General features: G+C 50.8%; 14 protein-coding genes across 14 annotated transcripts; 7 read left to right on the top strand and 7 right to left on the bottom strand.

Annotated features, from left to right (window-relative positions):
• Positions 1-1,776: 1,776 nt before the first annotated feature.
• On the bottom strand, positions 1,777-3,526 carry Z520_07362 (uncharacterized protein; the record flags this gene model as incomplete). The annotated part of the gene is made up of 5 exons (XM_016777860.1): positions 1,777-1,840; positions 1,896-1,980; positions 2,035-3,087; positions 3,209-3,305; positions 3,395-3,526. Coding segments are annotated over 5 exons (1,431 nt in total), but the record flags the coding sequence as incomplete, so codon positions are not given.
• Positions 3,527-4,567: 1,041 nt separating this feature from the next.
• Z520_07361 (uncharacterized protein) lies at positions 4,568-5,896 on the bottom strand (the record flags this gene model as incomplete). Its single annotated transcript, XM_016777859.1, has 1 exon — positions 4,568-5,896. The coding sequence occupies one exon, from the start codon at positions 5,894-5,896 to the stop codon at positions 4,568-4,570; it is 1,329 nt and encodes a 442-aa protein (XP_016631369.1).
• Positions 5,897-8,487: 2,591 nt separating this feature from the next.
• On the top strand, positions 8,488-8,775 carry Z520_07360 (uncharacterized protein; the record flags this gene model as incomplete). Its single annotated transcript, XM_016777858.1, has 1 exon — positions 8,488-8,775. The coding sequence occupies one exon, from the start codon at positions 8,488-8,490 to the stop codon at positions 8,773-8,775; it is 288 nt and encodes a 95-aa protein (XP_016631368.1).
• Positions 8,776-8,806: 31 nt separating this feature from the next.
• Z520_07359 (uncharacterized protein) lies at positions 8,807-9,900 on the top strand (the record flags this gene model as incomplete). The annotated part of the gene is made up of 4 exons (XM_016777857.1): positions 8,807-8,934; positions 8,999-9,103; positions 9,214-9,785; positions 9,836-9,900. 4 exons carry the CDS (start codon positions 8,807-8,809, stop codon positions 9,898-9,900), a joined length of 870 nt encoding a protein of 289 aa, XP_016631367.1.
• A 202-nt stretch (positions 9,901-10,102) lies between these two features.
• On the top strand, positions 10,103-11,271 carry Z520_07358 (uncharacterized protein; the record flags this gene model as incomplete). The annotated part of the gene is made up of 6 exons (XM_016777856.1): positions 10,103-10,270; positions 10,336-10,487; positions 10,558-10,644; positions 10,696-10,841; positions 10,895-10,985; positions 11,046-11,271. The coding sequence occupies 6 exons, from the start codon at positions 10,103-10,105 to the stop codon at positions 11,269-11,271; spliced, it is 870 nt and encodes a 289-aa protein (XP_016631366.1).
• Positions 11,272-13,043: 1,772 nt separating this feature from the next.
• Z520_07357 (uncharacterized protein) lies at positions 13,044-13,799 on the bottom strand (the record flags this gene model as incomplete). Its single annotated transcript, XM_016777855.1, has 1 exon — positions 13,044-13,799. One exon carries the CDS (start codon positions 13,797-13,799, stop codon positions 13,044-13,046), a length of 756 nt encoding a protein of 251 aa, XP_016631365.1.
• A 961-nt stretch (positions 13,800-14,760) lies between these two features.
• Positions 14,761-15,741, top strand: Z520_07356 (uncharacterized protein; the record flags this gene model as incomplete). Its single annotated transcript, XM_016777854.1, has 1 exon — positions 14,761-15,741. One exon carries the CDS (start codon positions 14,761-14,763, stop codon positions 15,739-15,741), a length of 981 nt encoding a protein of 326 aa, XP_016631364.1.
• Positions 15,742-16,228: 487 nt separating this feature from the next.
• On the bottom strand, positions 16,229-18,005 carry Z520_07355 (uncharacterized protein; the record flags this gene model as incomplete). The annotated part of the gene is made up of 2 exons (XM_016777853.1): positions 16,229-16,928; positions 16,972-18,005. 2 exons carry the CDS (start codon positions 18,003-18,005, stop codon positions 16,229-16,231), a joined length of 1,734 nt encoding a protein of 577 aa, XP_016631363.1.
• Positions 18,006-18,330: 325 nt separating this feature from the next.
• On the bottom strand, positions 18,331-19,362 carry Z520_07354 (uncharacterized protein; the record flags this gene model as incomplete). Its single annotated transcript, XM_016777852.1, has 1 exon — positions 18,331-19,362. The coding sequence occupies one exon, from the start codon at positions 19,360-19,362 to the stop codon at positions 18,331-18,333; it is 1,032 nt and encodes a 343-aa protein (XP_016631362.1).
• Positions 19,363-19,941: 579 nt separating this feature from the next.
• Z520_07353 (thioredoxin reductase) lies at positions 19,942-21,018 on the top strand (the record flags this gene model as incomplete). The annotated part of the gene is made up of 1 exon (XM_016777851.1): positions 19,942-21,018. One exon carries the CDS (start codon positions 19,942-19,944, stop codon positions 21,016-21,018), a length of 1,077 nt encoding a protein of 358 aa, XP_016631361.1.
• Positions 21,019-21,209: 191 nt separating this feature from the next.
• On the bottom strand, positions 21,210-22,632 carry Z520_07352 (uncharacterized protein; the record flags this gene model as incomplete). The annotated part of the gene is made up of 3 exons (XM_016777850.1): positions 21,210-22,043; positions 22,095-22,523; positions 22,576-22,632. 3 exons carry the CDS (start codon positions 22,630-22,632, stop codon positions 21,210-21,212), a joined length of 1,320 nt encoding a protein of 439 aa, XP_016631360.1.
• Positions 22,633-23,332: 700 nt separating this feature from the next.
• Z520_07351 (uncharacterized protein) lies at positions 23,333-24,029 on the bottom strand (the record flags this gene model as incomplete). Its single annotated transcript, XM_016777849.1, has 3 exons — positions 23,333-23,510; positions 23,558-23,955; positions 24,003-24,029. The coding sequence occupies 3 exons, from the start codon at positions 24,027-24,029 to the stop codon at positions 23,333-23,335; spliced, it is 603 nt and encodes a 200-aa protein (XP_016631359.1).
• Positions 24,030-24,397: 368 nt separating this feature from the next.
• Positions 24,398-24,966, top strand: Z520_07350 (mitochondria fission 1 protein; the record flags this gene model as incomplete). Its single annotated transcript, XM_016777848.1, has 3 exons — positions 24,398-24,435; positions 24,491-24,584; positions 24,637-24,966. The coding sequence occupies 3 exons, from the start codon at positions 24,398-24,400 to the stop codon at positions 24,964-24,966; spliced, it is 462 nt and encodes a 153-aa protein (XP_016631358.1).
• A 687-nt stretch (positions 24,967-25,653) lies between these two features.
• Positions 25,654-27,054, top strand: Z520_07349 (uncharacterized protein; the record flags this gene model as incomplete). The annotated part of the gene is made up of 2 exons (XM_016777847.1): positions 25,654-26,213; positions 26,262-27,054. 2 exons carry the CDS (start codon positions 25,654-25,656, stop codon positions 27,052-27,054), a joined length of 1,353 nt encoding a protein of 450 aa, XP_016631357.1.
• Between the last annotated feature and the right edge of the window lie 394 nt (positions 27,055-27,448).

Raw genomic sequence — 27,448 nt, 5'->3', positions numbered from 1 at the left:
GCGCCGGCGCGCGGCCGGATTGGCTAGCCTCGCGCAGCCTCGCGAGGAATCCTACGACGTTCCCGGGTCCTCTTGGATAGGGTCTGCGCGCTGATCTACTTCTTGTCAACGGCGATCTGTTCGCGGGTAAGGGGGTCGAGGCTTTCTGGGAGGAGGGTAAGGGCATCGCAGCTGTTTGGAAAGAAGGCATCAGAGGCCCCCATTAGTTTGAAGTGGAGCGAGAAATCTATAAATAGGAATATATAGAAACCAACATCAATTGGACAGTTCAAACAGCACGCGAATGATGTTAGAGGCCAATCTATGATAACAATGCATTCCGTCCTGTGGTTTCCCGATGTCCCCGATGTCCCCGACACCTGAGGACGATTGCCCCAGGCGGGCCCTGTCGGACAGGGGTCGTATATATCGCAACTTACGTATTCGGCGTGTTGAATACGCCCAATGTGACAGATTTTGCTGCCTTAACGCTTCAATCTACAGTATGATTGGTCACCTTGCTTCCAGGCAAATCCATCCAGTAACTTGGACCCAAATATTCCCACACCGCAGATTACAGCTCGCGAGGAACCTAATTGTGATCTACCATAAGTAGTAAGTTGTTCTCGTATACTCCGTACAAAGGAAATTGATGCCAATGATGACAAATATAAACGGCGGAGAACTGCTTATGTTAAGTCACTAACCACTTAAAGAGAGCCCCGCACTCCATACTACAGTCTGTACAAAGCGGGTCTAAGCTATATTTTCGAATGATTATGGATCTCTGGAAGCCTAATGCTTACTTGCGAAAGCCACACTAGACTACATCGCTGGTTGAACACTGGAAGAGCTATGTCATTGTCTCCTCAACGAGTATCCCTAGTCCTTCCACAGTAGCGTATGTACATACAATACGTATATTGTCTAATATGGTGTCTCATAAGATGAGATGCGAGAGCAAATAGAGGTCAGCTTCTACGGCCCTTATCAAAGCTTGAACTCTGTGCTCCCCACTATACAGAAACAACGATCAGGAAATATTGTTCTCATCAGTAGTGGCGCTAGGTATATAAATCCTTTTTGTTCCCTTTGTTCCCTTTCTTAATTGCTTTCAGTTTAGAACAATAGGTTTCCCCTTTGATTTAGGCTACTAGAGTCATTTTTCGTTAATGTCGAGATTTAATTACCTTCTGGACCACTTTTGGCTCGTGCCCCTAGATGGAGTTCTCGATGAAATAGAGGACTTGACACTACTGACACGAAACCTCAGATTCGTCTCTAAGATTGAAAGGAGTAGGGAAGGAGTAGGAAAGTAGCGCTGGGGTATATCAGCCGAGGCTAAGGATTAGGATCAGTACTAGACTGGACGTGATCAAAATAGGCGAGGCTATATGGTATATCTATTCGCAAAGCCTTGAGAGACTAAAGTAGCTAGCCTAAGAGTCAATCTTCGTAGACTTAGTTTCTCCTAGATTTTCTAGTAGTATAATAAGAAAGACATATCCTCCTCAATTATGTATGCCCCCTGATTTGGGCTTAAGATGTGACAGTCCGAAAACGGACTATAATAGATGTCTTACTATCATTGTCCTAAGATCTAGCTCTCTCTGAACGGTATAGGAGCACCCTCACATGTTGTATTTGTAGGCGGCACTTTTCCAGAGTCTAGATAAGCCCGCATATGGTTCCAAAGACATGTAGACCCGCCATTGCCCCATGCCGTATGCTAAAGAAAACCGCCTTAGTATGTTTTACGGACCTTTTTGGTGGGGAGAGGACAAAGAAATCACTTACTCCAAGACCATCCCCTTGAATTAGAACTGAGGAACCCGCAAATCCTCTAGACATCTTTTGTGCACTAAGGCTTGTGTTAGCAACCTCTCCGATATGTTGAAACCTTTATGCACACGTACCCTCGAATTGGGGTGACCGGGTCCAAAGCGTTACTGATGAAGAGGAGCGGAAAATTTGTGTGGTTGCTGGAAGGTGGTAGGGGCCCTTAATTTGACTTGGTCAGAGGATTCTCACGAAAGAATTGGGGACGTGTCAAACCAGGGAAACTACCGCCGCGCGGTATGTTAAGATCTAGGGAGCCACAAAGAACCGTCGCGGCATTGTTTGGCCAGGCGTCCCCAAGGGACTTGCTTATGGTCGTCAGGTTGTTGACATAAGCCTGGTATTCGCTGAGAGACGTGAAGTTGGTGTTGCCATAAGAATCGACGCATTTGATCAGAACGTTCACATCTGGGCCCCACAGGTAGTCCGTGGGGATGTCGGGCATAATTGAGCCGTCCCCTACTTCGGCCCCTGTGAGTATCTCTGCCAAAGTAGGGAAGTTCTGCGTCGGGAAGTATACGCCGAGGAGCATGCTTTGCTTGAGGTCCGAGTAAGTCGCAAGTCCCATCGTGTTTCCATTCTGCTGAAGACCGGAGACCGGGAGCGGATGTTGTTTAATATTGGAGAGGATTTGGCGCATACGGTCTGTGATGTTTTGCTCGGATGGGCCCCAGAATGAACAATTTTGCAGACCACCTTGGTAGCAAAATTTTGGGAACGTGGCCAGTACCGCATCAGTGTCGTAAAGATTGGTCTTCCAGAGTCCCTCATAGTAGTCTTGAGCGTCGATAACTCCGTCGAGAACAACACGACCGACATTCTGAGGGAACAGCGCCGCAAAAGTCGCTCCCAGAGCTGTTCCGTAGCTCTTGCCATAATACCAGACTTGTGCTTCGTCCTCGGGTTTCCCGGCTAGACGCTGTTCAGCTTGAGCGAATGTAAGCATATCCTGAGCCACGGCCGGCGTACTTATATGAAGTCCACTGGTATTTCCATATCTATAGGACTCGGAACACCATTGACCATATAAGCTTGCCGAGTAGTATTGCTCTGCTAAGGATGTAGAAGATGCGTCGGTAACCTGGCCGAAAAATAGTGTCTCGAAGGTCGCCCGGGCTGATTCGTTTGAGGGAAAGCAATCGACTGGAGGTCCACTGTTATTGATTCCGCGAGGGTCAAAGCCCACCCAGGTGTATCCGGGCCCAAATCTCTGCAAATACTCCTGGCTTGATCCCAAAATGTCTCCTACGCCTGATTGTCCCGGACCGCCTAACAGAGTCAGTCAAGTATATGCATTTGCGGACTTCTCCAATCTTGCCTGGGTTTATCAAAACGCTCTGAGCTGAAGCATTCTGCGTCACCGTCTTGATGAAAGCAATCGCCGCTGTACCGATGGATGGGTCTGAGTAGTTGAGCGGAACCTGTAAGCGGGTGCAGGTGAAATTCTCGAAGCATGGTGTCCACGTTAAGTTGGGCGAAGGCGTGAGCTGGGACACACTTGGTCAGCTCTCATGGAAAACGAAACCCAGAAACATAGGCGTTGCGTGAACCCCGATTTACACCGAAATAAACGTACTTGATTCCAGTCGGTAATCATCGCCTTCGAGGGTAACGGCTTCGCCTCGACATGGCATGTGTTCAGGACCATCTGAGACACCGCTACCACCACAACGTCAAAACAGCGCCTCCTCCAAGAATATGAAGTCATGATGGTCCCGTCTCCAAGGTATTGGATTTCTAGTGTTGCCTTGCCGCTCTCGAGGTAGAACACTCCTCGCTGGCGGCAGAGTTGGCCCTTTTATGGCCCTTCCTGTTGCTTCAACGAACTAGGTTCTTATGTGGTAGGATGAAAATAATAACGATGGAAGGTCGCTGAGACTCCTGCGTCATCTTCACGAACAGACGTATGAAGATGAGCAACTGCTATGCGCCAAACCAGGGAGTATGCAGGACGCCTGAATGTGGTCTCCAGCACGGCCTGAAAAAGGACCTCTCAATTGAAAATCTGTATGTTTTGTGTTCACCAGCCAGCGTTCGTACATAGAATGATACTTCGCGGTGCCCCACTGTGCTGGCCCTGCAGATGATTGTCAGGTACACCACTCCTTAATCCCATGCCTCAGGCCATATCTCCTAAGAAAAGCAGTTAGAATTAGGCTCGCCATTGTCGTTTCGGGTAGGGCAAAGATGCTCAATGACATAACTCTAGACCCGCAGCAATTTAGGGCAAATGATCATCATTGACATGGCAACTCCACGATACACGGACGATGTATGATGTAGTAATAGACGAGCAGGCCAATCAGACCAAACTCCAGGAGGAGAGATCCGCCCGGAAGTCACGCCTTTTGCCGGATCTCGGCAGAGCTTTGCCGAAAACGTGTTTGACATTTCTCAATCCAGAATAGTACGTAGAGAACGGGACACTGAGAATCTGATCGGACATCAACTACGAAGGAACGAAAAATGTGTTGTATGCCTTGAAAGGATCTGCCATCCTCTGTGTAAGGAATTCGAATTACTTCTCAAGGCTATAACACAGTTCTGACATAGAAAGGTCGGCAGCACCCGATTTCATTCGGCGCTTCGTATATTTGTACGGCTTCGACACGAGGGGAGGCAGATTATCTTCGAAGGCTCCAAACTCACAAACCAGGTTAAAAGGTTGTGATTTGCTCTAAATGCGACTCTTGTACCTTTGAGTACTCCAAGATAAGATTTCCGTCTCGGAAAGGCCTGACAACTGTTCTCAGTCTAGACTCCTCTCGACCAACCTAGTTCCATTGCCATCGTTCAGCCTGAATTCGAAGATAACTTTCCAGGGCTCGGAACTTTCACCAGCATGGATAAATTCCCTCCAAACTCTTCCCTCCTCAGGGATATCAGAAGAACTACAGACGAGGCGGTTGCTCTCTTCGACAGTAATGATATGCCCCACCACCTTGGCCATCAGGTCGCTATCCCACATCCCTTCCTTTCTTTGGATCGAAGCAAGCTGCGAATGGGCTTCACGCCGGACGACGGGATCGCGACATTTATAGCCAGCCAGGTATAATGAAGGTATCACGCCGTGCTCGTACAGAAACTTCTTAATTTTCGGGGGTTTCATGCTCGAAATCTCCAACCTCTCCATCAGTGCTCGAGACAAGGACACAAGTTTTTGAAACTTAGGCAGATGTTTATCGTAGCTTATTTCTTCGTCCGATGCAGTGACCGAGAGGTGGATGGATCCGGCAAGGTGTTGGATTTGAAGTAGCTGCCCGGCTCGGACGTCTTCTTTTGTCGGAGTCCTTGTTCCACGTCCGACGAAAGACTCAAATGCAATTGACCACCGGTCCAGGTCAGCCAGCACGGTCTGTCTTTTGCTGGGGATGCTTTCCTTCTCCAATGCGTCGCCTGCCAATTGACGCATCTCTAGACGTTTTATTTCTATCACTCTCAGCAGTAACGCTGTCAAATGACGCCGAGCTTGGCTTATCGAGGAGAATGAAAACGATTCTCCAGGTTGCTGGTAGTATTGCATCGAAGCAGCAATCCAGTCTGGCTCATATATCGTCATCTGTAAGTCCAAGAGGGAGAATTGTTGTATGAGACAGTCCCAGATGGCTCGATTCTCTGCATTGGTATCGGGTGCGTACTCCGGGGCCATGTCTCCATGTCCTGCGCCGCTGCGAGAAGAGATCAATTGCAGACCACTGGTCAGATGGCGGCCCAAAACCTTATGGTCGCCTCGCATCACTTCAAAGCAGCTAAACATCCAACAAGCTACGAGGATAACGATAGGCTGCAACGGCTTCGAAGGACGCACGACGTACGAGATCGCTTTGTTGTATTGTTGAATGGCAAAGAGTCCATATTCTTTGACAGTTGCGTCGGTGGTAAGTGAACGGTGCATGGCTCCGAGGGCTAGCTTGGCGTGCTGGAGACATGGCTCCGTTAATGATAACTGTAGGACGTATCGGTCCCAGAGCTCCGATTTGAAAAATTCCGTCCACTGGGTAATGGTTTGGATCTGGAAAAACTCCTCAGCTCGGTTGTCCTCATTCGACCGAACTAGAGGTCGAGACGTGACAGTCATTAGGGTTAAGCCATCGCTGGACTGGGCTTGACATGTCGATCGCTCGCCGTAGCCGTCACATTTGCGTCCTGTGGATGAGCATCTGTAACAGGATGGTAAATTTTCGTCGCACTTGATATGACGGATTCTGAATGGTGTTTAGTAAGAATGAAGAGTAAAGCTTGAGGAATCTCTCGTACCTACATGTGAGACATCCTGTTTTGGATCTTGGAGCGTAACGTTTTGTGATATGTCTCCCTGATTGTGGTTTCCTTTTCTCAGACGAGCTGCTGGGGGTTGATATCTTTTTCATCATTTCGTGAGTCGTAGGGCACACCAGGTCCCTGCCGAGGCTGACTGTCACCTGCGTGGATGTACGAGAAGTGGAAATCGTGACGAGTGCTTGACGAGCAATGACGGAGGATGAGGCAGACAGCAATGGTATACAAAGAAATTCGCGGGGCCTGAAGGCAGAATGGGGGAAGCCCTTGAGGGTGGGATGCTCGGTCCTCAGATGAATATCTCCGCTGTTCGCTTCTCTCCCTATTGGCTCGTTCGTCTAAATTACGTCACACCTCAAGCGAAAGCTACAGATGGCCAAGAATTCATGCAGGTCTTATTATCTGTGTAGGACCAGAAGATGTGATAGCCTATGAGAACGCCAGCTTTTCTATTCTTCATACAATTGGGTCTGATTGTGTTGATGGCAGGCTCCTGAGAATCGACCTTCTCGTCGTCACTGAGATGTTCGCGAGAAGAGCTCCGGTGAATTATTTTCATGTTCCTGGAAAGCGTCAGAGCTCGCGGACGGTCAACAAATGGATGGGAACTGTCTGGTGGCCCCTGAAAGATGCTTAACGAATGTGCCAAAGGCCGCCATTAGCGAACCAAGCTGCGATTTGTCCAAGGAAGTCTTCTTCGATATTCACTGAGCTCCATGGATATGTGTTTCGACTATTTTGCATTATGCGTGACAGCTTGTCGTCAACATCCAGGCTTTGCAACGAGGGTTCTGGTGACAATAAACAGTTGGCCAAAGAAACTCTGCTTTCTCCTTCAACCACTGAAGAACGGGTTTGTAGGTAGAAACGGCGGTGTCCCATGCGATGAAATAGAGGGTAACGTTTGCCTAGCTCTAGCGACGACCCTTGTGAATACATCACTTTCGCCGATTTGAAAAACAAGAATAGGAGGGTCCTTGATAAGGCAGGTTTCATTCCTATTAATGGAAGGAAATGGCACGATCTCTCGGTCCTGTAATGAGCGTCCGAAAGATTAGTGTTTCTTCAAGGAGTGCTTGCTGTGGTTGATGAACGTCATTCCTTCCGATCTGGGCATTTGTAATATCGGTGGAAGGCCTGACTTACAGAGAAAGGTCAATGGATAGGGCTTTTGTCGCAGCCCAAGCCCACACTCGAGGCCTTTCAAGACGAGCCCATTGATGTCAACCGCAGATCTACTTTCCTTTCTCCTTCCTTGAGTGTTTTGTAAGTCGTTTCGCAACTCTGCCAGAAAATCTTCGCGTAAAAGAGGGAACTGGTTGTCGTAATGCATCGCTGGCCGATGCTCAGGCTCACCCCTATGAATTTCATCTATTTTCGGTAGAAGGGTGTCTCTGTAGACGCGATTTTATCTGGGTTGGGAAGGTTAGAGAATTTCCCGAGACTCGCCGAGTAGTTCTTCCTCTGTATTTATCATCGCTCAGTAGGGAAACATTAGTTGATTTGATTTTTAGAACGTTGTGAATCTTGTAGGCAAGTGACCAAACCTCGAGAACGGTGGAATTGAGAAGAGAGCTATCGCCCGTTGCACGTTTTGTTGCTCGAGTGATGTCATCTGTGCACGAAGGCGACATCACTAAATGGAACAGCAACCATGCAAATGTGACCTCTGAAGCCTCATTCACGACTGTTCGACCGTGGGCCAACTAACGCCTTACAGACTGTGGGCATGTCCTCTACGAACACGATGACTTTCTGCAGAATTTACCAATCGCAGAGTTGCTCAAGGCCTGGTGTCCTGAGATATGTGAGGAACTCCGCCGCTGGTCCGTTCAAGGACTCGGTCGACACGTTGAAACGAATACTGAAGCGGCTCCAGGCTTTGGAACTTGAAACCAGTCTTTCGATACCGCGGAGAGGGTGTGGCTGGCTGCACAAGGCTTACAGAAACAGTCCAGCATATGCAATGCTCTTCACCTTCCTCGACCGTTGCTCGACAAGGCTGAATTACTTCGATAGCCTTGTTAATCTCTCAGACATGCCAGCTGATTACAAGGTCCCCGCGGTTACCCCGCCAGCCATTCAGTGTGTACAGCATGCCTGTGAGCCTTGCGCCCTCTCAAAGCAGGATCTTCAGCAGGGCGGCTCCAACAGCCTCCAACAGGTCGTTTCCGAGAGCATCTAGGGGCTTTAACTCGAGAGGGTCTTCGTTTCCAACCCTCAAGGATTTCCCTATCGAAGTACAGGAGGAAAAGCAAAAGACCAAAGGCTTCGGCCTCAGCATCTCCTCGTGGGGAGCTTCTGATGGAGCTTAAAATAGAAGACGCTCCTCGGTCATCGTGCGACATCCGCGACTGCGATCCTTCGTCCGAGAAAATGCGAAATCCCACCATGTGGATTGGTATTTTTTGTGGCGGCTTCTTCACCGTCATGCTCATGATGTTCCGTGTCAAGGGCGCAATCATCTTCGGCATCTTGTTGGTCAGCATCATCTCCTGGCCTAGAGGCACACCTGTTACATACTTCCCATACACGGAGCTTGGCGATAGGATGTTCGATTTCTTCAAGAAGGTTGTCACTTTCCATCCCATTGAGAAGATCCTGACGGTGCAGGAGTGGAATATCTCGGGATATGGAGGACAGTTCGGGCCCGGCCTTCATCACCTTTCTCTACGTTGATATCCTAGACTGTACCGGCACACTGTATTCCATGGCTCGTTTCTGCGGTGCCATTGACGAGAAGACTCAGGATTTCGAAGGCTCTGCTGTGGCATACCTTGTTGACGCTTTCGGTATTTCCATTGGTGCACTCTTTGGAACACCACCTGTCACTGCATAGTGGGTACCACCAGACCGAAGCCTCACGCCTCCCCCGGCGACATCAATGCTGACAGTACAATAGTATCGAAAGTGGTGCAGGCATCTCGGAGAGCGGAGGCACTGGTCTAACGGCGATCACCACCGGACTGTGTTTCTTCATCTCCATCTTCTTTGCACCAATCTTTGCGTCAATTCCTCCTTACGCTACAGGCTGTGTGCTAACTATGGTTGGATCGCTCATGCAAGTCAATCCTCCAGCCTTTTTCTCCGGTTTCAACTGACAAGCCTTTGGTATAGGGCCAAAGCCGCCGAGGACATCAACTGGCGCTACATCGGTGATGCGATTCCTGCATTCCTGACAATCGCCATTATGCCGTTCACATACAGCATTGCGTATGGCCTTATTGCGGGGATCATCAGCTACATTCTGCTCAACATCTTCGTGTGGATTGTTGAGAAGCTCTCCGGTGGCCGGATCAGGCCTGTGGACAAAGAATGCAAAGATCCTTGGACGTATGAGATCGAAGCTGGGATTCTTCCACCGTGGGTTATACGTGCTGCTAAGGGTCAAACGGACTTCTGTCGGCCTTATGAGGACGTCGAGCATAACAGTGTCCCTGCTGGTGCGCCGGGGATGACCCTCGAAGGCAAGGATGGTGATGGCATCAGTGCTGCGCAGGCCTTGGCTGGGGCGGGTGCAGCTGAGAGAGGCGGTGTTAAGAGCGAAGCAAGAGCCAGCACGACGAGCGGGAGTGAAGTGGAAGAAGGACTAAAGAGTTCAGAAACTGCTAGTCGCCCTACTAGTATTTTGGGTTTGTTTTTGTTCCATTGGGGACTGTATGCTTGGGATCAGACGATGAAGGAATTTGGTCAGTACAAAAGATGGAGGTTAGCCTCGGCAATTGAAGCTCTATACCAGGTGAGTTATTCTTGGATCCTTTGGAAATTGGGGCCGAGGTTGGCATTAAGGTCTTTATCTGGTGATAGCCGACAACCCCCCTCGGGAATGAACCCTCTTTATATACCAATGTAAGCGGCATTTCCATTTTCATTCTGGAATCGACGCCGTATAGCAATAACTTCGTGTGCGAAAGCTTCGTTATTGGACTTGAAGTCTGGCCACTCCGGGACTCAACGGTAGCACCGCGGCGACCCTCTGGACTTTATAGTCATTCCGCCCGCCAACATGGAGCCACAGGCAGATCTTCGAGCACAAAATCTCTTCAAATTCGACCACCACGTTGCGCTGGTTACTGGGGGGGCCTCCGGCCTGGGCGAGATCGCAGCGCAAGCATTTGTGCAGAACGGCGCCAAAGTCTTTATAGCTAGTCGAAAGGAGTCCGAGCTCAAACGGGTGAGGGAGAGCTCCGAGTCTCTAAGGCCTGCTTCGAAACTCTCGGCTGAGATCATGGTTTACAGTGCGCTGCAAGGTTAAACAACCTTGGTCCCGGCAAATGCGAGTATATTGTCGCCGACCTCAAAGACAAGGCTGGTTGCGATCGACTGGCAGCAGAGGTCAAGAAGCGAACCGACATTTTGACGGTCTTGATAAACAACTCTGGCGCTACCTGGTACGGTTCATCTTGCAAGCAATTTTCTTCACATCAGTCACAGATGATGGACACTCACATACTGGAACAGGGGAGCTCCCTCAGATGACTTTCCCGAACACGGCTGGGACAAAATTATGGCATTGAATGTGAAGGCAATCTTCTACTTGACTATCGCGTACGGCTGTTTTCTTGAAGGGCTGGAATGTTGATGCTGAAACTGGACCAGGCTCGTACCACTTCTCCAAAAGAGTGCCTCAGGGAATTATCCCTCTCGAGTCATCAATTTAGCATCTATTGCCGGGCTCTCGACGGGTGATCCTACCGCCACTGGGGAAGGCGGTCTGTCCGTCGCGGGTAGTGGCGCTTACAGCTGTATGTCTACTTCTGATGCCTTCTACTGCGGGTGAGAGATTTACATCTTGCAGACGGTCCTTCCAAAGCAGCTTGCATTCATCTATCTCGGCAACAAGCGTCTCAATTTGCTCCGAAGAATATCTTGGTCAACTGTATCTGCCCGTAAGTCGATGCAAGGCTTACCATGCGCAACCTGAAAGACTAACTCGAACCGCTTTAAAGTGGGCTATTCCCTTCTAGAATGTCAAATTTTGGCATCCAAAAGAGCCTTGGGTTCTTCCTGAGCACTCAACCCACCGGCAGAATTGGCACTCCTGAAGACTTTGCCGGTCTGGTCTTATACCTTTCCAGTCGTGGATCTAACCATATCACAGGTAATGTGATAGAGATTGATGGTGGAAGTATGCGCAGTGGTTGGAGATCCAAGCCAAAAGGATCAAAAATATGAAGTGATGCGCATTGAGCGTTACTGAATACTCAAATTGCCTAAGCTTTCAGTGCTCAAGCAGACCATGTCGAAGCATATCAGCCGTTGTCGTAGTGGCCCCTATGAAGGAGGACATTCCGAGCCTTTTTAATCCTGGCACTCTAGGCGACATATTTTCTCGCTTAGAGAGTCTTTCCTGTACAAAAGCTCTTAGGCCCTTCAACTAGGGCGAAGTAGCTCGAATCCTCGCTTGCGCTTATAGCATGCAAAGGGGCTTGCACTCCTGTTCAAGATGGCCGGCAGCACTAATGAAGAGATATGCAGATCCTAAACAAACAAGTCATCGCTTGGCCCCTCAACTGGCCTTGATGATCTTAGACTGGGCTTCCGTCTTGAGCAATCAATACATGCTCTAACTGTGACTATACCTAGGTAGGTATTTCAGACAGATCTGCGCGTCAATCATTGACCGAATTGTGTGCCATCTGGCCCAATTTTCATTTCCCCCCTACCACTACAACGGAGAACAGCGCCATCTCTTGAACTGCCGATTTCCTCCCCAAGGATGAAATTGCCTCACACTGGGGGCATGGTGTGTGTGCGCAGAACTGTGCAAGATATTGGTCCTCGTCTTCCGTAGCATTCATTTCTGACCCCAACACCACCGGAAGGCTGCAACCCCTGAAGGCTGGCAAACAAGCAACTCAGCCGCTGGCGTCAATAGCCCCTCACAATTTGGGATGCGAGTATTGTGCCCTTCTCTTGTGTCTACTTGTTGTGCGCATTGGGGCAGCCTCTTGTCTTGGCCAGCGCCGGGCATGTCCTGGTACGGCGGGTCGATTGAATCAGGAGACCTTAGGTTCGTGGAGGTACGAAAGGATGCGACGTGGGAGGTACGTGGAGAGGTGAAGGCTTCATAGCCAGGCGTCGGGAAGTATGGGATGTTGAAGAACGAAACAGATGGTCCGAACCGAATACAGTGGCAGATAATGCTTCTCCAGGGTTACAATGAAGTAAGACGATATTAAATGGTCCCGAACTGACAATGAAAAACAAACCGGCGCAACTGACAGCCTTCACCTCCAGCCTCGCGTTGTGCCAAGAACGGCTGGAGCTGCGCTCTGGTTGTGACACGACTGAAATATCCAACGCGTTCTCCTCTTTGATCTCTCTCACCGCCCCTAATAGTACCAAGTTTCTCCCTGAAGCACCTATTCATCGATAAATTGGCGAATGAGATTCTCAGTGCAATTGATGTGTCCCCACAACCCGACTCGCTCTGTATCTCAGCCCACTCAACCTTCTCTTTCATCCGCATCCGGTAGTGCCGCGGGAGGATGCTGGGCCGTCATGGCAGATATTTCCGCAGCTGAGCCCAGCCATGACATGCGCATCAATCTAGCAGGTATTTCCAGGCGAGAGTGTCGAATAAAAGAAAATGAAGGCGAGACACACATTGAAGATATACGATTTGGTTGATGCCAGAGCCTCGGAGCCCTCTAACAGCCTGTTCCAAGTCTGAACACCATATAATGTCGGGAATTCATGAGTCTCAGGTGTCGACCAGTCGGTCTCGCCCAGAAGTTTTCCTGCAAGTACAATCCCCGTTCGATGCTGCGTTTCCGATAGATGTCGCAAGGAATCGGGAAGCTCCAAACTGTCGTCGTTCAGTCAACGCTCTTACTTTCAACCTCAGATGCCGCGAGAGTACAACCAGTGTCATTCCATGCATTCAGTGGCCAAACATTGGGATGCAACACCTGGTAGGAGGCTTGGTTCTCGCTTCGTGCCTCTCAGTAGAACGGCGAGAGATGTTGAGGCTTCTTTTTCTTCTCCTCTTCCTCCTTCTCCTCCTCGATGAGTTCTTTTAAGGTCAAGGGGGAGTAATCCGTCTTGAGATCTTCTTTCGCTTTTTCATCCAAGAGGGAGATGTTATCGGAAGTGTGCGTCTCAGGGTCGTAGGACCATATGTTCATGTTTTCGTAGTTGTATTCTTCGTCGAAGATCCCATACAAGGGGAAATTTTGGGAGTAATAACGGTACTCCCCGTCATTTTCGACCCTCCACATCCTACACAGACTATTTGACATGTCGTATTCCGACACGTCTACCCCTTCGTACGGCGGTGGGCAACACCTCAGAGGTCCTGGCACGCGATAGGGCATGTTTCGACGATCGTCATCCTTCGGGGCGTCCTTGTAAAGGCTGTATGGTTTGTTCTTTTTCCACTGACAGGTCTTCACCACGTTATTGCCTGTCGAGTCCCATTGAGCACAGAAATCCATCCACTTTGATAGCGTAGCTTTGGCGATTCTCTCACAGGTAGGTTCCAAGTAGGGGTAACATTTATTGATGGTTCGGTTAACACGAAAATCACCCCAGCCGACTCCGACTGTTTCGTAACAGCCTGATGGTATGATATTTCGTGAAAGGAGTGTAGCAGCGGGATTGTCTGTAGGTTGGCTGGATGTAGAAGAAGGTTGGGGGGCATTCGCGATGGAAATGCTTGTGGCGTTGATTAGATGGGCCAAAGCTGAGAGGGCAACCATATTGGAGTTCGATTCGGTGAAGTCAAGGGCGCGCGATTTCGACTGTACATTTAAGGTTATCGACTGGTGTTTGTGTTCGATTTACGGGCTACAGCACTCTGAAATATAAATGTATATATATATAAATACCTCTGAGCGTGCCCAAAATTTGGTAACTTTATCTTAAGTTTCGCCCCACACCATGCGGAGCTGCACCAGTGGAACTTTCGTGTTTTGGCTCAGGCTTTTGCTCTAGATCATCCTTTGGTGACTCAGGTGCTAACAACTTGAACCACTGGAAACGAAAGAAAATGATTGGGCGACGTGAGCCACCAGAGCAGGTCGCGAGGGTATCCTGGGTTCTGCTTCAACCGTGGAAGCAGCCATTAGGACAGGAGATCGCACCGGTTAACTGTCTGTCTCTGCTGACAGGGCCCATGAGGCCTGTGAAGACTATTCTGAGGTTGCTCCGCATTGCAACATCCAGTTCACCTCGACTGTAAATTGCACTGAGGACTCTGCTATTTGCGGAAAGTAGCTTGTGGACGTCAGTGATCAGTGGCAGAGAAAGATTGCAAAATTTGAAGAGGTTCTGACCCCGCCAGCCAGGCCTTCTGCTATCCTCTTGAAGCGCTGGGTAAAGCTGCGAGGCCAGTGAGAATGAGCGTTGATTATGCCTGTTGGACAAGATCAATATCGCTCGTAATTGGAGCCGCATTTCATCGCGCACGTTGGGAAAAATACAGAGGAGAGGACATTGAAGAACTTGGAGTACGTGAGAATGAGAAAGCGGACAGCGGACCTCGGCGGACTCAGTCCTTTTGCTCCAAATTTCCCCAATTCTGGTCATCGGCCTGCTTCACCCTCACCATCCTTGCCACGTCTCCTCTCGAAACACTTATGCCGGTGTTGGAATCTGGATCTCCCTTCCGAGAGCCTCGCGCCAAATTTGACTTCCTCTTGTACTCTAGGCAGCGTCAAGATGAAAATCGCCTTTGAGGAAGCCCAGCAATTGGCAGACCGAGCCTTGCGCGAGATTGGATACCAGGAAGAAGACATTCCCACCATCCGTGACCATTTGCTTGACAGCGAACTCCGCGGCTATGGCATCGCAGGACTCGCACGAATCCTTAGCATTGCCGACAGACTGTCCGGTAAGGCGCCATCATCTGGCATCGAAGTGACCTCGGAATCGCCCACAACAGCCCAGCTCAATGGCAAGGACACTCTCGGCTATCTGGTGGCCCACGAGGCGACAAAGGTGGCAATCGAAAAGGCCAAAGCTTGTGGTGTTTCAGCCGTGGGAGCCAACAACACGTACTACACTGGAATGCTTTCCTACTATGCTGAGATGGCTGCGGCTGAGGACCTTGTGACCATCATCGCCTCGAACTGCAGCCCCTGGGTGGCGCCAGAAGGCACCTACAAACCTCTCGTTGGCACCAACCCCTTCTGCATCGGCGTCCCCACTGATGGTGTCCCGATCATCTACGATATTGGAACCTCCCGGATCATTCATGCACAAGTGATGCTGGCGATGCGCAAGAACGAGCAATTGCCACCGGATACAGCATTCGACGAGAACGGGGAAATGACGACAGATCCCGAGAAGGCGTTGAAGGGAGCACTAGCAGTCTGGGGTGGTGCGAAAGGAAGCGGTTTGGCTATCGCGGTCCAGCTACTGGGGATCTTGGCTGGTTCCCCTGCACTGCCCCCAAATCTGGAAGAGTTCGGATACTTCATCATGGCCATTGACCCATCAAAGTTCAGGCCTATGGCTGATTTCAAGCGCGAGGTGGGAAATCTCATCACTGCTTTCCATACCACTCCGACCCTTCCTGGCCATGCGCTGAGGCTTCCCTTCGAGCGTTCGAATCGTCGCAGACAGGAGACCAGGGCCAGTGGATATCTCGATGTCGACGACGTCGTGATCGAGCGACTCGAAGCTTTGACATCGCGGTAGTGATCAGGATCTGATGTTGACGACGGTAATAGGATGGTTACCCGGGCCAGGAACTCTGGTTCTCAGTGATCTATTCGAAAATGCACAGAATAGAATATTCACATCAATGGGCAGAATTCAGTGATCATCTTCTGAACTTCAAAGGACTTTCACTGGCCACTTAGCCACCTGTTTTACAGCAACGCACTGTGGAGAATCGAGTGTCCTCTTGCAACTCTCCAGTCACATTCTACATTGTTCAAAGGAAATTCCTTGCATCCTTGGGGTAAAGCATGCTCCGTCTCTGGGTTACCCTGTACAAGAATGTAGCTGCATGGAGACACTGTGCCCCAGAGCGCATATTCGTTCAATATGTCAGGTGTGCCGCGAAAAGGTATACTGAAGAGAACGAGAGTGCCAAATGGGGGCCGTGCAAACGTACGATATCTCCTGCGACATCATGAACTTGTCGCAATTTGCAAGGATGAACAGGGCGATATCCTGCATCTCATGGCCTCACGTATTGTCGGTAGACTGGATCCCACATCTGCGCCTCCACCCATTCCTGCAAGTCCTCATCAGAGTCGACAGGAATATCTGGCGTCTGCGCCAGCCCATCCTCGACCGCACATCGAATCACTGCCATTGCGATCTTGACGCTGACCGGCCTAGCCTGCTCGACGCCTGGGACAAGGGCCTTTTCCGGATCTTGCATAGCAGGAGCTTCTTTGGCCAGCGCAGTCACGGCTGCGACGAGCATCTTATCCGTTACTAGTTTTGTTCGACACAGGACGCCGCCCAAGCCTATCCCAGGGAAGCAGACAGAGTTGTTGCATTCCGCCACCTCGATCTCCTTGCCATTGTGCTTGACAGGCGGAAACGGCGAGCCCGTAGCAACAAGAGCTCGACCATCTGTCCAGTGGATGAGGTCTTCCGGCTTGGCCTCGTGCAGACGTGTAGGATTGCTGAGAGGGAATATTATGGGCCGTTCGACATGTTTTGCCATCTCTTGCACAGCCTCCTTGGTGAAAGCGCCAGGAACTGTGGACGTCCCAATCAGGACATGGGGTTTGACTTCGGCGATGATCGACTTGAGAGACTTGGTGTCTTTATTTTGCCATTCGGATGCTTTGCGTGCAAAGGGTTTCTGTGCGATTGAAAGGGTATCGCCCATGTTGTCAAGGAGCAGACCCGGTTTATCAACACACCTGAAGCAGTCAGCTCGTGTTCCACGAATCAAGGAAGCCCTACCAGATCTGTTCCGCAACATCTTCCTTGCTCTTGTCGGATTGGGTGGCGATTGCCGCTTGCACCTGCTCGGCGATCCCGCATCCAGCAGTCCCGGCTCCGAAAATGACCACTCTCAACTCCGACATCTTTACGCCATTGATATGCAAGCCGGCCATGATCGCAGCCAAGGTCACGCACCCCGTCCCTTGAATATCATCATTGAAAACGGGAAACTCACTGCGATATTTGTCGAGCAACCTTCGGGCGTTAGGAAGACCAAAGTCCTCGAAATGGATATAAGCCTTCGGGAAAAGCTTTTTGGCGGTGTGGATGAACTTGTCGCAGAAGTTGTCGTAGTCTTTTCCTCGAACACGTCTGAAACGGTGGCCGAGATAAAGGCTGTCATTCAGCAGATTTTCGTTGTCCGTCCCCGTGTCAAGGACGACTGGAAGGGTCCGATTAGGATGCAATCCACCACAGATGGTCATCAGAGCCAGCTTGGCCACACTGATCAAGATGCCTCCAACCCCTTGATCGCCGATTCCGAGGATCTCTTCTCCATCACTGACGACGATGTAATCGACCCCTGCGTCGGGGTCATTCTTGTTGACAAACTTGCTCAGTCGCTCCTCTACCTCGTCGGGGTGTTTGATACTCAAAAAGCAGCCATCCGGTCTGCGGAAGATTCGAGAGTAGTTCTCTATGGCATCGCCCTCGGTTGGAGTGTAGATGATACTGAACATTTCCCGCAGGTGGTCTTGAATCAGACGATAGTAGAGCACGGTATTCTGCTCGGCCATCGAGGTCATGAACGTGTTTTTGGACAGGTCATCTGGTTGATTGCAGTACTGTTGATAGGCTCGCATGACCTGTTCATCAAGTTTCTGGATGTTGGTAGGCAGGAGGCCTTTGAGGCCGAAATCCAGACGTTCTTGTGATGTGAAGCATGTCCCTTTGTTGTAAAAGGGGCTGTCTAGAAGTACGCGGCCATACAGAGGTACTTTGAGCGGGCCTTTTTCGGCGAGAGGAAGATGGTCGAACTTGCCCTGTCCCATGTTTATTGTATGCTCTTTGGAAATCCTCGTCACTCTGGGAACGAGGGTGCGGTAAGAGATCAGAACAAGAATATATCGACAAAGTTGTTGATGAGTAAGTGATGTCAGTGAAGCGCTAGAGAAGCTCTAATCAGTGATGCAGAATGCATGTCACTGCGGTATCTTCTCATTGGGCATGGCTTTCCGGCAGCCGCTAACGTGGGCACTTGCGATGTGCCAATGATGTGCGTCTCTTTCCGGTCCAATGGCTGCAGGTGCAATTCCTTCTCAGATGGGAACTGCAGAGAACAGTCGATGCACTCGCGGATCCGCGGCCACGAGCCTGCTAGTCTTCATTTTGACGGAAATAGTCTCGGGCCATCAGATTTACAACCATGGCTGCTTCGTCGAGAGACTGGACGACCTTAGCATCACTCCCCAAGCCGGAGCTGCTTCCCTCTCGATCGAGGTGAAGAGCTTCCCACCCTGCACCGACGGCGCCGACATAGTCTTTTGAGTATTCGTCTCCGATATGGATCCGCAGCATCCTCGAAATGTCGGATTGGTGGTTGAGAGCTGATGAGACCTTTCTGAATGCTTCCGTTATGCTGGAGGCTGGCTCAGATTTCTGTTCAGATCGAGAAATAGGCATCGGAAACACAAGCCTCAGAGCTTCCAGCCAGATTTTCTCGTCTGGCTTTTCCGCGTCGGCGTCGTAGCTCGTGCAAAGGAAATCGAAGTCGTTCTGGGGATTGTAATAGTCTCTGACGGGACTATTGAAGACCACTTTGGACGGGTCGCGGAGACTATCCATGTGCGTCTTCATTATACTTTCGAAATCTGGAATGCTCGAAGGTCCGACGTGGAAACCCATGTCTTGTAGCACCACTCTGACTCGAGGATCCGAGTTTGTGACAATTCCAGTCGCCACAAGAGGTCCTTCTGGATCAGCGTATTGTTTCTTCAGAGCAGCCATGCTCTGGAGAAAGGGCTTCACGTCAGGAAAGGGTTCATAAGCAGCACTGGAGGAAAAGTGTTTGTAGAGGGCAGACCCCAAGTCCTTGGGCAGCATTGCCTCTCCCCCTTCCACGAGATCGCCGAATGCTCGGTTGACGACCTTAGTCCACCACTCCTCAGGACTTCCGAGTGTCTTCTTGCCATAGTTGGGATGGGCGGCGTTGTAGTGCTTGAAGGAAGATCTGAACGATCGATCTAGCTGTTTGAGATCGACTTTAGCTTTGAGCCCGCAGCTCTCGGCAACCTGGAGGTATTGCACAGATACTGGCTGCCGGAAATTGTACACTGTTCCAAGTGCATCAAGGGTAACCACGAGCATTGGGAGCTTCTTGGGATGGAAAAGTGCACTGAACAAGCCCATTACCGTCTAACGTGTCACGGGCCAATGCTTTGAGGTCAGTTCCACGAGCGAGGAGAAGAGCAGCGTATGAGACGAGGTAACAATAAGAGAACAACAGCCGTCCCAATGAATTGACCAGATGGGTGTATGATGCCGTGATCAAGGCAGGCACTGCAGGCCAAGGACGGGCGATATTTGGAGCGATTTTTGAAAGCCCCTGCATTTGGCATGGGTACCTCGTAATAATGCCTCTTCAGCATCTCCGCTGTTGGCTGTTGGTGGCTCGCTTCGACCCGCCATCGCCGCCACTGGCCGCAGTTTCTGGCGATTTGCAATCCAAACACACGAACTTCTCACAATTTGTCAATCGACGTTGCTGGAATTCTGCACTCTTTTGTTCTTTCCGAAACATTGAAAGACCTCCTTTCTCTCTCCCTCGTGTTGTTCTCCTCACTCGCCAAACTGTTTTACTCCAAGATCCACCGCGTCTCACGACCTCTACGTTCCTCCCTCACTCTCTCTCTTGCCGCCGCATCAGTGTCTCTCGAAAAACAACAATCCCCGGCCAAAGCGAGCTTTTCCTCCTCTCTTTTGCGCGCCATGGCGCCTCCTCATACCAGGGTCGCCATTATTGGCTCCGGTCCTGCCGCTCACACCGCTGCCATCTATCTCTCACGTGCCGAGCTCAAACCCGTCATGTATGAAGGCTTCCTCGCTGGTGGTACCGCCGCGGGCGGCCAACTTACAACCACCACCGACGTGGAGAATTACCCAGGCTTCTCCAAGGGTATTGGAGGCTCGGAGCTGATGGAAGAGATGAAGGCACAGTCCCTCCGGTTTGGCACAGAGGTCATCACCGAAACAATCACAAGGGTCGACCTGAAATCACGGCCGTTCCGTTTATGGAGAGAATACCAAGATGGAGAATCAGACGAGCCGGCGCACACGGCTGACGCCGTCATAATTGCGACCGGCGCAAATGCGAGACGATTACATTTACCTGGCGAGGAGACTTATTGGCAGAACGGTATATCTGCATGCGCAGTTTGTGACGGCGCTGTCCCCATCTTCCGCAACAAACCGCTCGTTGTGATCGGCGGAGGTGATTCTGCCGCAGAAGAGGCCATGTTTTTGACAAAATACGGCTCCCACGTCACTGTTCTGGTGAGGAAGGACAAACTGCGAGCCTCAAAAACCATGGCGAAACGACTCTTGGCGAATCCAAAGGTGACGGTGAAGTTTAACCACGTTGCAGTCGAGGTGCAAGGAGAAGATAAACCCCGAGGACTCATGACACATCTCAAAGTAAGAAACGTGGTCACAAAGGAAGAGGAGATCCTGGATGCCAATGGCTTGTTTTACGCGGTTGGCCACGACCCGGCAACCGCCATTTTCAAGGACCAAATGGATACTGACGAAGATGGCTACATTCTGACGAAACCGGGCACAAGCTATACCAGCATCTCGGGCGTGTTTGCGGCCGGAGATGTGCAGGACAAACGGTACCGACAGGCCATTACCAGCGCCGGAAGCGGATGCATAGCTGCTCTCGAGGCGGAGAAGTACTTGGCGGAGTTAGAGGACTCTGAGGTGGACCTTGATAAGGAGAAGCAGGCGAAGAAACCAGAGGTCAACGGCGAAACAGCCCCAGAGTACAGATCGAACCCGCTGTTGTAATTGTAAGATTTTCATGGATAGATGCTAGGCAGATGGTTGCTAGAGATGCCTAGCTTTCGAAAGACGACCGGTTTATGAACAAGCCGCTTTTCTCATTGTACACGCGAGTCTAGCCAGCCTCTATCGCTACCTAGGTATGTAGCAATGACAGTTGTTGTACAGAAGTCAACCTCATTATCCTCGAAAGATCTTCATCGCCTTCTCAGATACCATGCGAAAGCCGTACTATGGAGATCAGCTTGATAGGGGCTGGGCACCTCGGCCAGACCTGGTCTTGCAACCGGGTGTCTCAGGTAAACGGCCGCGCAGATGTTGTGGTTGACTTCGAGGAATCGAGGGATAAAGGCAAATGCACTCATGTATTCACGCGGCATCCAGGGAGTGGCATAAGGTTTCGAGTCATCAACAGGGTTCTCATGCATAGAGCGAAGTGCAGCATAGAGCTCGTTGTAATCGGCGTCAGTGAAGATGGCCTCCTGCTTAGATTCGGGGGCCACCGATTCGGCCACTGTTTCTGTCGTTGGACTTGATTCGGGAGAAGAGTTCTTGTCGTCTTGTGCAGAAGGCATGCTGCTCGTGCCGGTGTCTTGGTTCTCTTTCCGTATGTTTAGCTGATGTTGGATCTCCGCAAACTGAGCTTCAAGACTGTCTGTAAGGATAGTTGATGATGAGGATCGTGACAGCAGCTTTTTGATGGCGATGGAGAACGCTCGAAGGTCCTGCTTCCGCTTCGCGCCAATGTCTCGTTTTGATGTTGTGAGGACACTCTTCGCTTTCGCCCGTAGGTCTTTCAGCACTTCGCGCGGGTCTCTATCAACATCGACGTCCTCTTCGGTCGTTTGTTCAGTGGCCGCTTCTTCTTCGGCAGACTTTGCTGAAATTTCCTCGGTGTTGTCTTCATCTCCGCCTTCTTCGCTCTTGGTCGCTTTTAGCGGGACTTTGGGCGCTCCCGTTGCCCACATAACTCGTTCCGGCTCAACCTGAAACATATCTCCAGGGTTGAGCAAATACCCCGGATACCGCATCTGTTGCTCGCGTTAAGCACATTGCATCAAGATTCATCGATCTCAGCTCACCTGCTTCCCATTGACCTTCACCGCTCCGTGAACGACAAATTGCCTGGCCTGACGAGCGCTGCTGGCAAACATGGCTCTGAAGATGGCCGTGTCCAATCTCCGTTCCATCGGCGCAAAGGTCATTTGCATGTACGGTATTGCTGTTGCCGTCTTTTGCTTCCCTTTTGCCTCCAACCCTGAGCCACGACCAGCAGATTCCAGCGAGCCATCATTGGAAGCCAAATACTCTGCATCCATGGGTACAACGGACCGGATCCTCCTGTCGAACATTCGCAGCCATTGTTTCTCGCGGATGTGTTCGCCATGATAGTTTCGCGCCAGAGATTTTGAAATCCACTTCTGTTTGAAGAAATGATGTGATCTTCCTGAATAAGGCATCTGTCGTGCCAGGTTGTAGAGGTTGTATTTGTTCCATGATTGCCGGATTTTCTGCGCAAGCAGTCAGTAAGCAGACCGACAGAAGGGTCTAATCTGGACATACAACTTCGCCTAGAAGATTCTTTTTCACCTTGAGGGGCGTTGAGGGTTTACGCGGCATTGTCAAAGATTGCGTCGACACTGGTCCGATGCATTGAAAGATCTCGTGCTCGACGCAGCTAGAAAAAGGGTAGCCGGGCAAGGAATATTGAGTTTTCCCGAAGATTACGCTGATATTTTCTTGGGCGAATCGGAGCCTCGACACGACCGACCGAGACTCTGCGAAAGTGCTCGGCGTTTTCGGAATGTCATTCGAACTGGCCCCACGCAAGAAACAAATATCTGTTTGCGCCTGTTACCCGTTCGCTATTAGGTGAATATTATCTTCAGTTGGCACAAGGATGAGAAATGTCACATGGAAGTTTGCATGCGAAACTCTATCGGAAGCAGAAACATGGAGACAAAATCTTGGGGCAGCTGCTCAGCAGTGGATCTAAAGGGAAAAGGCAGACTGACTAACCTACCAGGTACGTCTGCAATCGTGCTTGAACTGTGTACCTGTGTACTCTGTACCGAGTAGGAGTTCCAATGCTCCATTTCGAGCTGTGAACCAGCGTCAAGAACCAGGTCATTTAGATAATGGTGGCCAGTTCCAAATTCGACCTTGGGCAACTACAACTCCTCAATTCAACCAAATTGACCAAGGGATGTATTTCGGAACTGCAAGCGGCATCTTCATGCTAAAGGCAAGATCTTCTCTATTGCGCCCGCCCCAGAACCCCTCATTGGATACTCATCAGATTCGTAACCGACCATATAAATCAACCTTGCATCGTTTGCCAGAAATAGTCTGCATAAAACCACTTTGAGAACTTGGGGTCGATGTTGACAACGTGCACATCGCCCTTCTTCGTGTTTGCGATTGTCGCCTTGTTGTAGTTACCAGCCTCGTCCTGCTCCAAGGCGATGCCAAGTGACCTGTACAGCCAAAGACGCAATCTAGTTTCAAGTCAGCACCGGTTCTTGTATTCCATCAGCCGACGTACATGGTAGGATCATCAACTTCCCGGGCCTGGCGCGTGTGCTCGTCACCTTCGACACCTTGCTCTTCCAAAGAGGACAGTCGCATTTTCAACCGCTCCAATTCGGCTTCCAGCCTCTCGCTCTCTGCTTCGACCTCTGAAGCCTGTTTGGCGATTCGGAACTTTTTGGTGTCGAGCTGGACTATCTCACTAGCATGCGTGCTGCTATCATGACTGGAGAGCACTTCTCTATGCTGGGAGGAAAGAGTGGCCAATTGACGAGAGAGCTTTCTCAGCACGGTCTCTGCATCTCGAATTCGAAGCTCGCGGGATTGTTGTAAGGTGGATAGGGAGTCGTTGACACGCGACAGGGCAGCCTTGTCGGGTGCGATGTTGAAGTTGGAGATCGTTGCGCGGATAAGCTGCATCATGTCAGTCTGTCCTTAACTTGACAAGATCGTTCCCTTACAGTGGATGGATCTTCATCGAGGAGCATTTTGATTGATGTTGGCCTCAAAGAATGATGTGGTTATGCAACAAAATTGCCGTCGAGTGGTTGAGAAGATCTGATCTACGAGTAGTTTGTGTAGCCGTTGTTGACGTTCGTCGTGAGGAGCAACCAGCCAAGCTCGTAGCCTCGTGGGCGGCGTGGCGGCCTAAGTTCGATGGGCGCGTTCCAGAAGGCGTAGCGACAGACGTCATGCCTAAGCCACTTCTCCGACTGCTGAGCCACTGCACCCTGTAGGCTCGCTGATTTCCACTCGAACCACTGCACGCTCAAAAGGCACCCAACAGAATCATTTTTGGATCCTATCACTATCTCGTTATCCTGCGCAAACCTTATAACGCCTGGTTGAAGCTGCGATGCCGTCAAATCTGCCATACGCCGCAGACGCTGAAAGGTTGGTCCTCATGAGCGATTTCTGGGGATGTCAGGTCTGATTCTATCTGCTGCAGCCCTCTCAAACCGGCGGAACTCCAAGTTCTACGCGCCCAGTACGAGAAAGAAGGCGAATATGTGGGGGTACAAACAAAATTCAACTATGCATGGGTATTGCTTTCAACTGGTTGAGCCGTGCGGATGTCCAGACTGACGGTGCTAGGGTTTGATCAAATCGAACCAGCGGAGCGAGCAACAACTGGGCGTTCAACTGCTCTCTGACATCTTCAAGACGACCCCCGAAAGGAGAAGAGAATGCTTATACTATCTGGCTCTGGGAAACTACAAGTTAGGCAACTATGCTGAGGCGAGACGGTATAATGAGTTATTACTAGAGAAGGAGCCTGGAAATCTGCAGGCCGCTAGCTTGCGACAATTGATTGACGACAAGGTATCCAGGGAAGGTCTGATGGGCGTTGCAATCATTGGCGGTGTCGCTGTTGCTGCAGGCATTGTCGGAGGCATGTTAATGAGAGGGTCACGAAAGAGGTAACCACATATTTGGGCCCTTTGCGTTTGCTTTCGGGCTGTGTATGATACTTGCCTGGCAAAGGAAAATGCCTGGCCCGGAAGAATGACTTGGAACGGCGTCGAACAATGCACATGAACAGGCCAGTGAAGTGATCAGATGATCCTATCACCGTCTGGGGTATAATGCAAGTCGGCTGTATTTTCATTCCACAATCACTTCGCGTTCTGCTTTACCAGGAAGTGGAACTGGTACAGGTTTGCTTTATCGATAACTTGAGCCAGTGATGTGCGGGTGATGCAATCCCGCCCCAGAGGTGACAACGGGAGATATACTGGGCTTCCTGGTCAAATACCTTGTATCTTTTGATTCATCCATCAATAACCCCAATATCCTTTCGACCCTTTCCTCCCCACCTAGTCAGGAAGGATACTTTGTCCTTGTGCGATCGGCACTACTGACATATTCCACGTTCTCCTGCAGCAGCAACGCCACTCTCCACACAGACCATCAAACACAGGAACCGCCTTGCTCCGCATACCTACCTACCCACGCCATAGTACCCAGCCTGCGGATGACGCCAGCCTTGCTCCCACACCTTCCGTGCGGCTGAAATAGCACATTGCTCAATCAAGTCAGGCCTCAACCAACCTCAAATCTTCGTCATGTCAAGAATACAAGGTGAACGAGTCTTCTGTCACCAGTGCCAGAATGAATGGGATCGAGCGCACGGAGGACTCACCTGTCCTCGGTGCGAAGGAGACTTCACCGAAATTGTACACATACTCCCTTGCTCACCTGCACCTCAACGCTAACATAACGCACCAGCTCGAACCCAGTGAAGCCCCGTCTACCTACGACTTCGACTTCGACCGACCGCCGTCTCTGCCTTTGCCCGCCGAACCGCCGTCATCACTGCCCGCTGGCCTGCATGACCACACTGGGCTACAGAACCATAATCCTTGGTCCGAAGACACGAACGACGATGATGGACCCAGTTTCACGACGTTCGAGTTTACGGCCACTGGTGGAAGTGGGAGAATGGTTCTCAGCACCCGCTCATGGAGGACCGATGGGCGCAATGTACGAACAGATGATCTCTATGAAGCGCTTGATGAGATGGGACAATTGCTTACCCGACTGGATGAACTACAGAATCGAGACATGCCAGTTCCATTTGGCCCTCTCGACCCCTTTGGATTCCCGCGGGGACAAGGCGTGATGGGACGACACGACCCTCCTCTCCATTTGCAGCCGGCGGGTTTGCAAGAGTATGTTTCATGACGCGTGCTGCTAATTCTCTGCTGAATCTTTCGCAGTCTCTTCTCTCTCATTTTGCAATCAATGCAACCGGAAGGGCTTCGGGGTCCGGACGCTGAAGATAGACAAAGAGGAGGCCAACCGCCTTTGCCATTCGACCTTCTCCAACAAATGCTCAACCCCGCGAATGCTCGATCTGGTGACATGGTGTTCAGTCAAGAAGCATTCGATCGGGTTATGACACAGCTCATGGAACAACACAATGGGAGCACCGCGCCTCCGCCCGCGTCAGAGGAAGCCATCCTATCCCTCAAAAAGAAGCAGGTGGATAGAGAAATGCTAGGCGAAGAAGGGAAGGCTGAATGCTCGATATGCATGGACAATGTTGAGTTGGGCAACGAGGTGACCGTCCTTCCATGCAATCACTGGTTCCACGGTGACTGCGTAACAGCGTGGCTGAAAGAGCACGATACTTGCCCCCATTGTCGGAAACCCATAACCGCTCCAGAAGATCGCCAGCGGCCGGGACCTTCACGACGGAGACACAGTCGGCGAGCATCTTCAGTATCAAGTCCGCGTGCTTATGGCCCTGAAGGCGGTCGTTACCCCCCAGCACCGATCCCAGAGGGTCCCCGCACGATACGAGAAGCTAGGGAGTCATATTATGGAAGACCACAAGAGTACGACGTGGAACGCCCAGAAACCCATCGCCATTCAAGCATTCAGAGTGACCTAAGACGGCATAGCTCAAGAGGCCAAGGTGGAAGCAGTGGCGGAAGTCGCAATGGTGGCAACGGTGGAAACGGTGGCGGAGTGACAGGCTGGTTTAGGAACCATTTGCCGTTCTCTTGATGGCTGTCAGTGGAAAAGCGGTTAACAACCTCGCTGTCGGGACAGCGCGGACGATGAGAGTTCACGCGCAGTTCCCATATTGGACTATCCTCGCGGGCTCGCACAAGGCAGCATGCAAAGTCTTTTATGTGCCCCGGGCCGTGCCACACGCTCCACCCAACATTAGCCAGATTCCTCAAGGCTCTTAGAGTCATGGATTGGTTAGATATGATTCAGGAATCGGGGGGGAACGACAGGCTCATCTTGGAGGACGCCGAGATTGAGGTGAAGGTGCAGCAAATTCCCCCAGAATGAGGATGGGTGGTTGGGTCTTGAAATGCTAATACAGCTTGGGGAAAGACACTTGAGGGGATATCTCCCTACGGACTATCGATGAAACCGTGTAATACCTAGG

The sequence above is a fragment of the Fonsecaea multimorphosa genome (assembly GCF_000836435.1).
Source record: "Fonsecaea multimorphosa CBS 102226 unplaced genomic scaffold supercont1.14, whole genome shotgun sequence".
NCBI classification, from domain to species: domain Eukaryota; kingdom Fungi; phylum Ascomycota; class Eurotiomycetes; order Chaetothyriales; family Herpotrichiellaceae; genus Fonsecaea; species Fonsecaea multimorphosa.
This window is presented reverse-complemented; position numbering and strand designations above follow the sequence as displayed.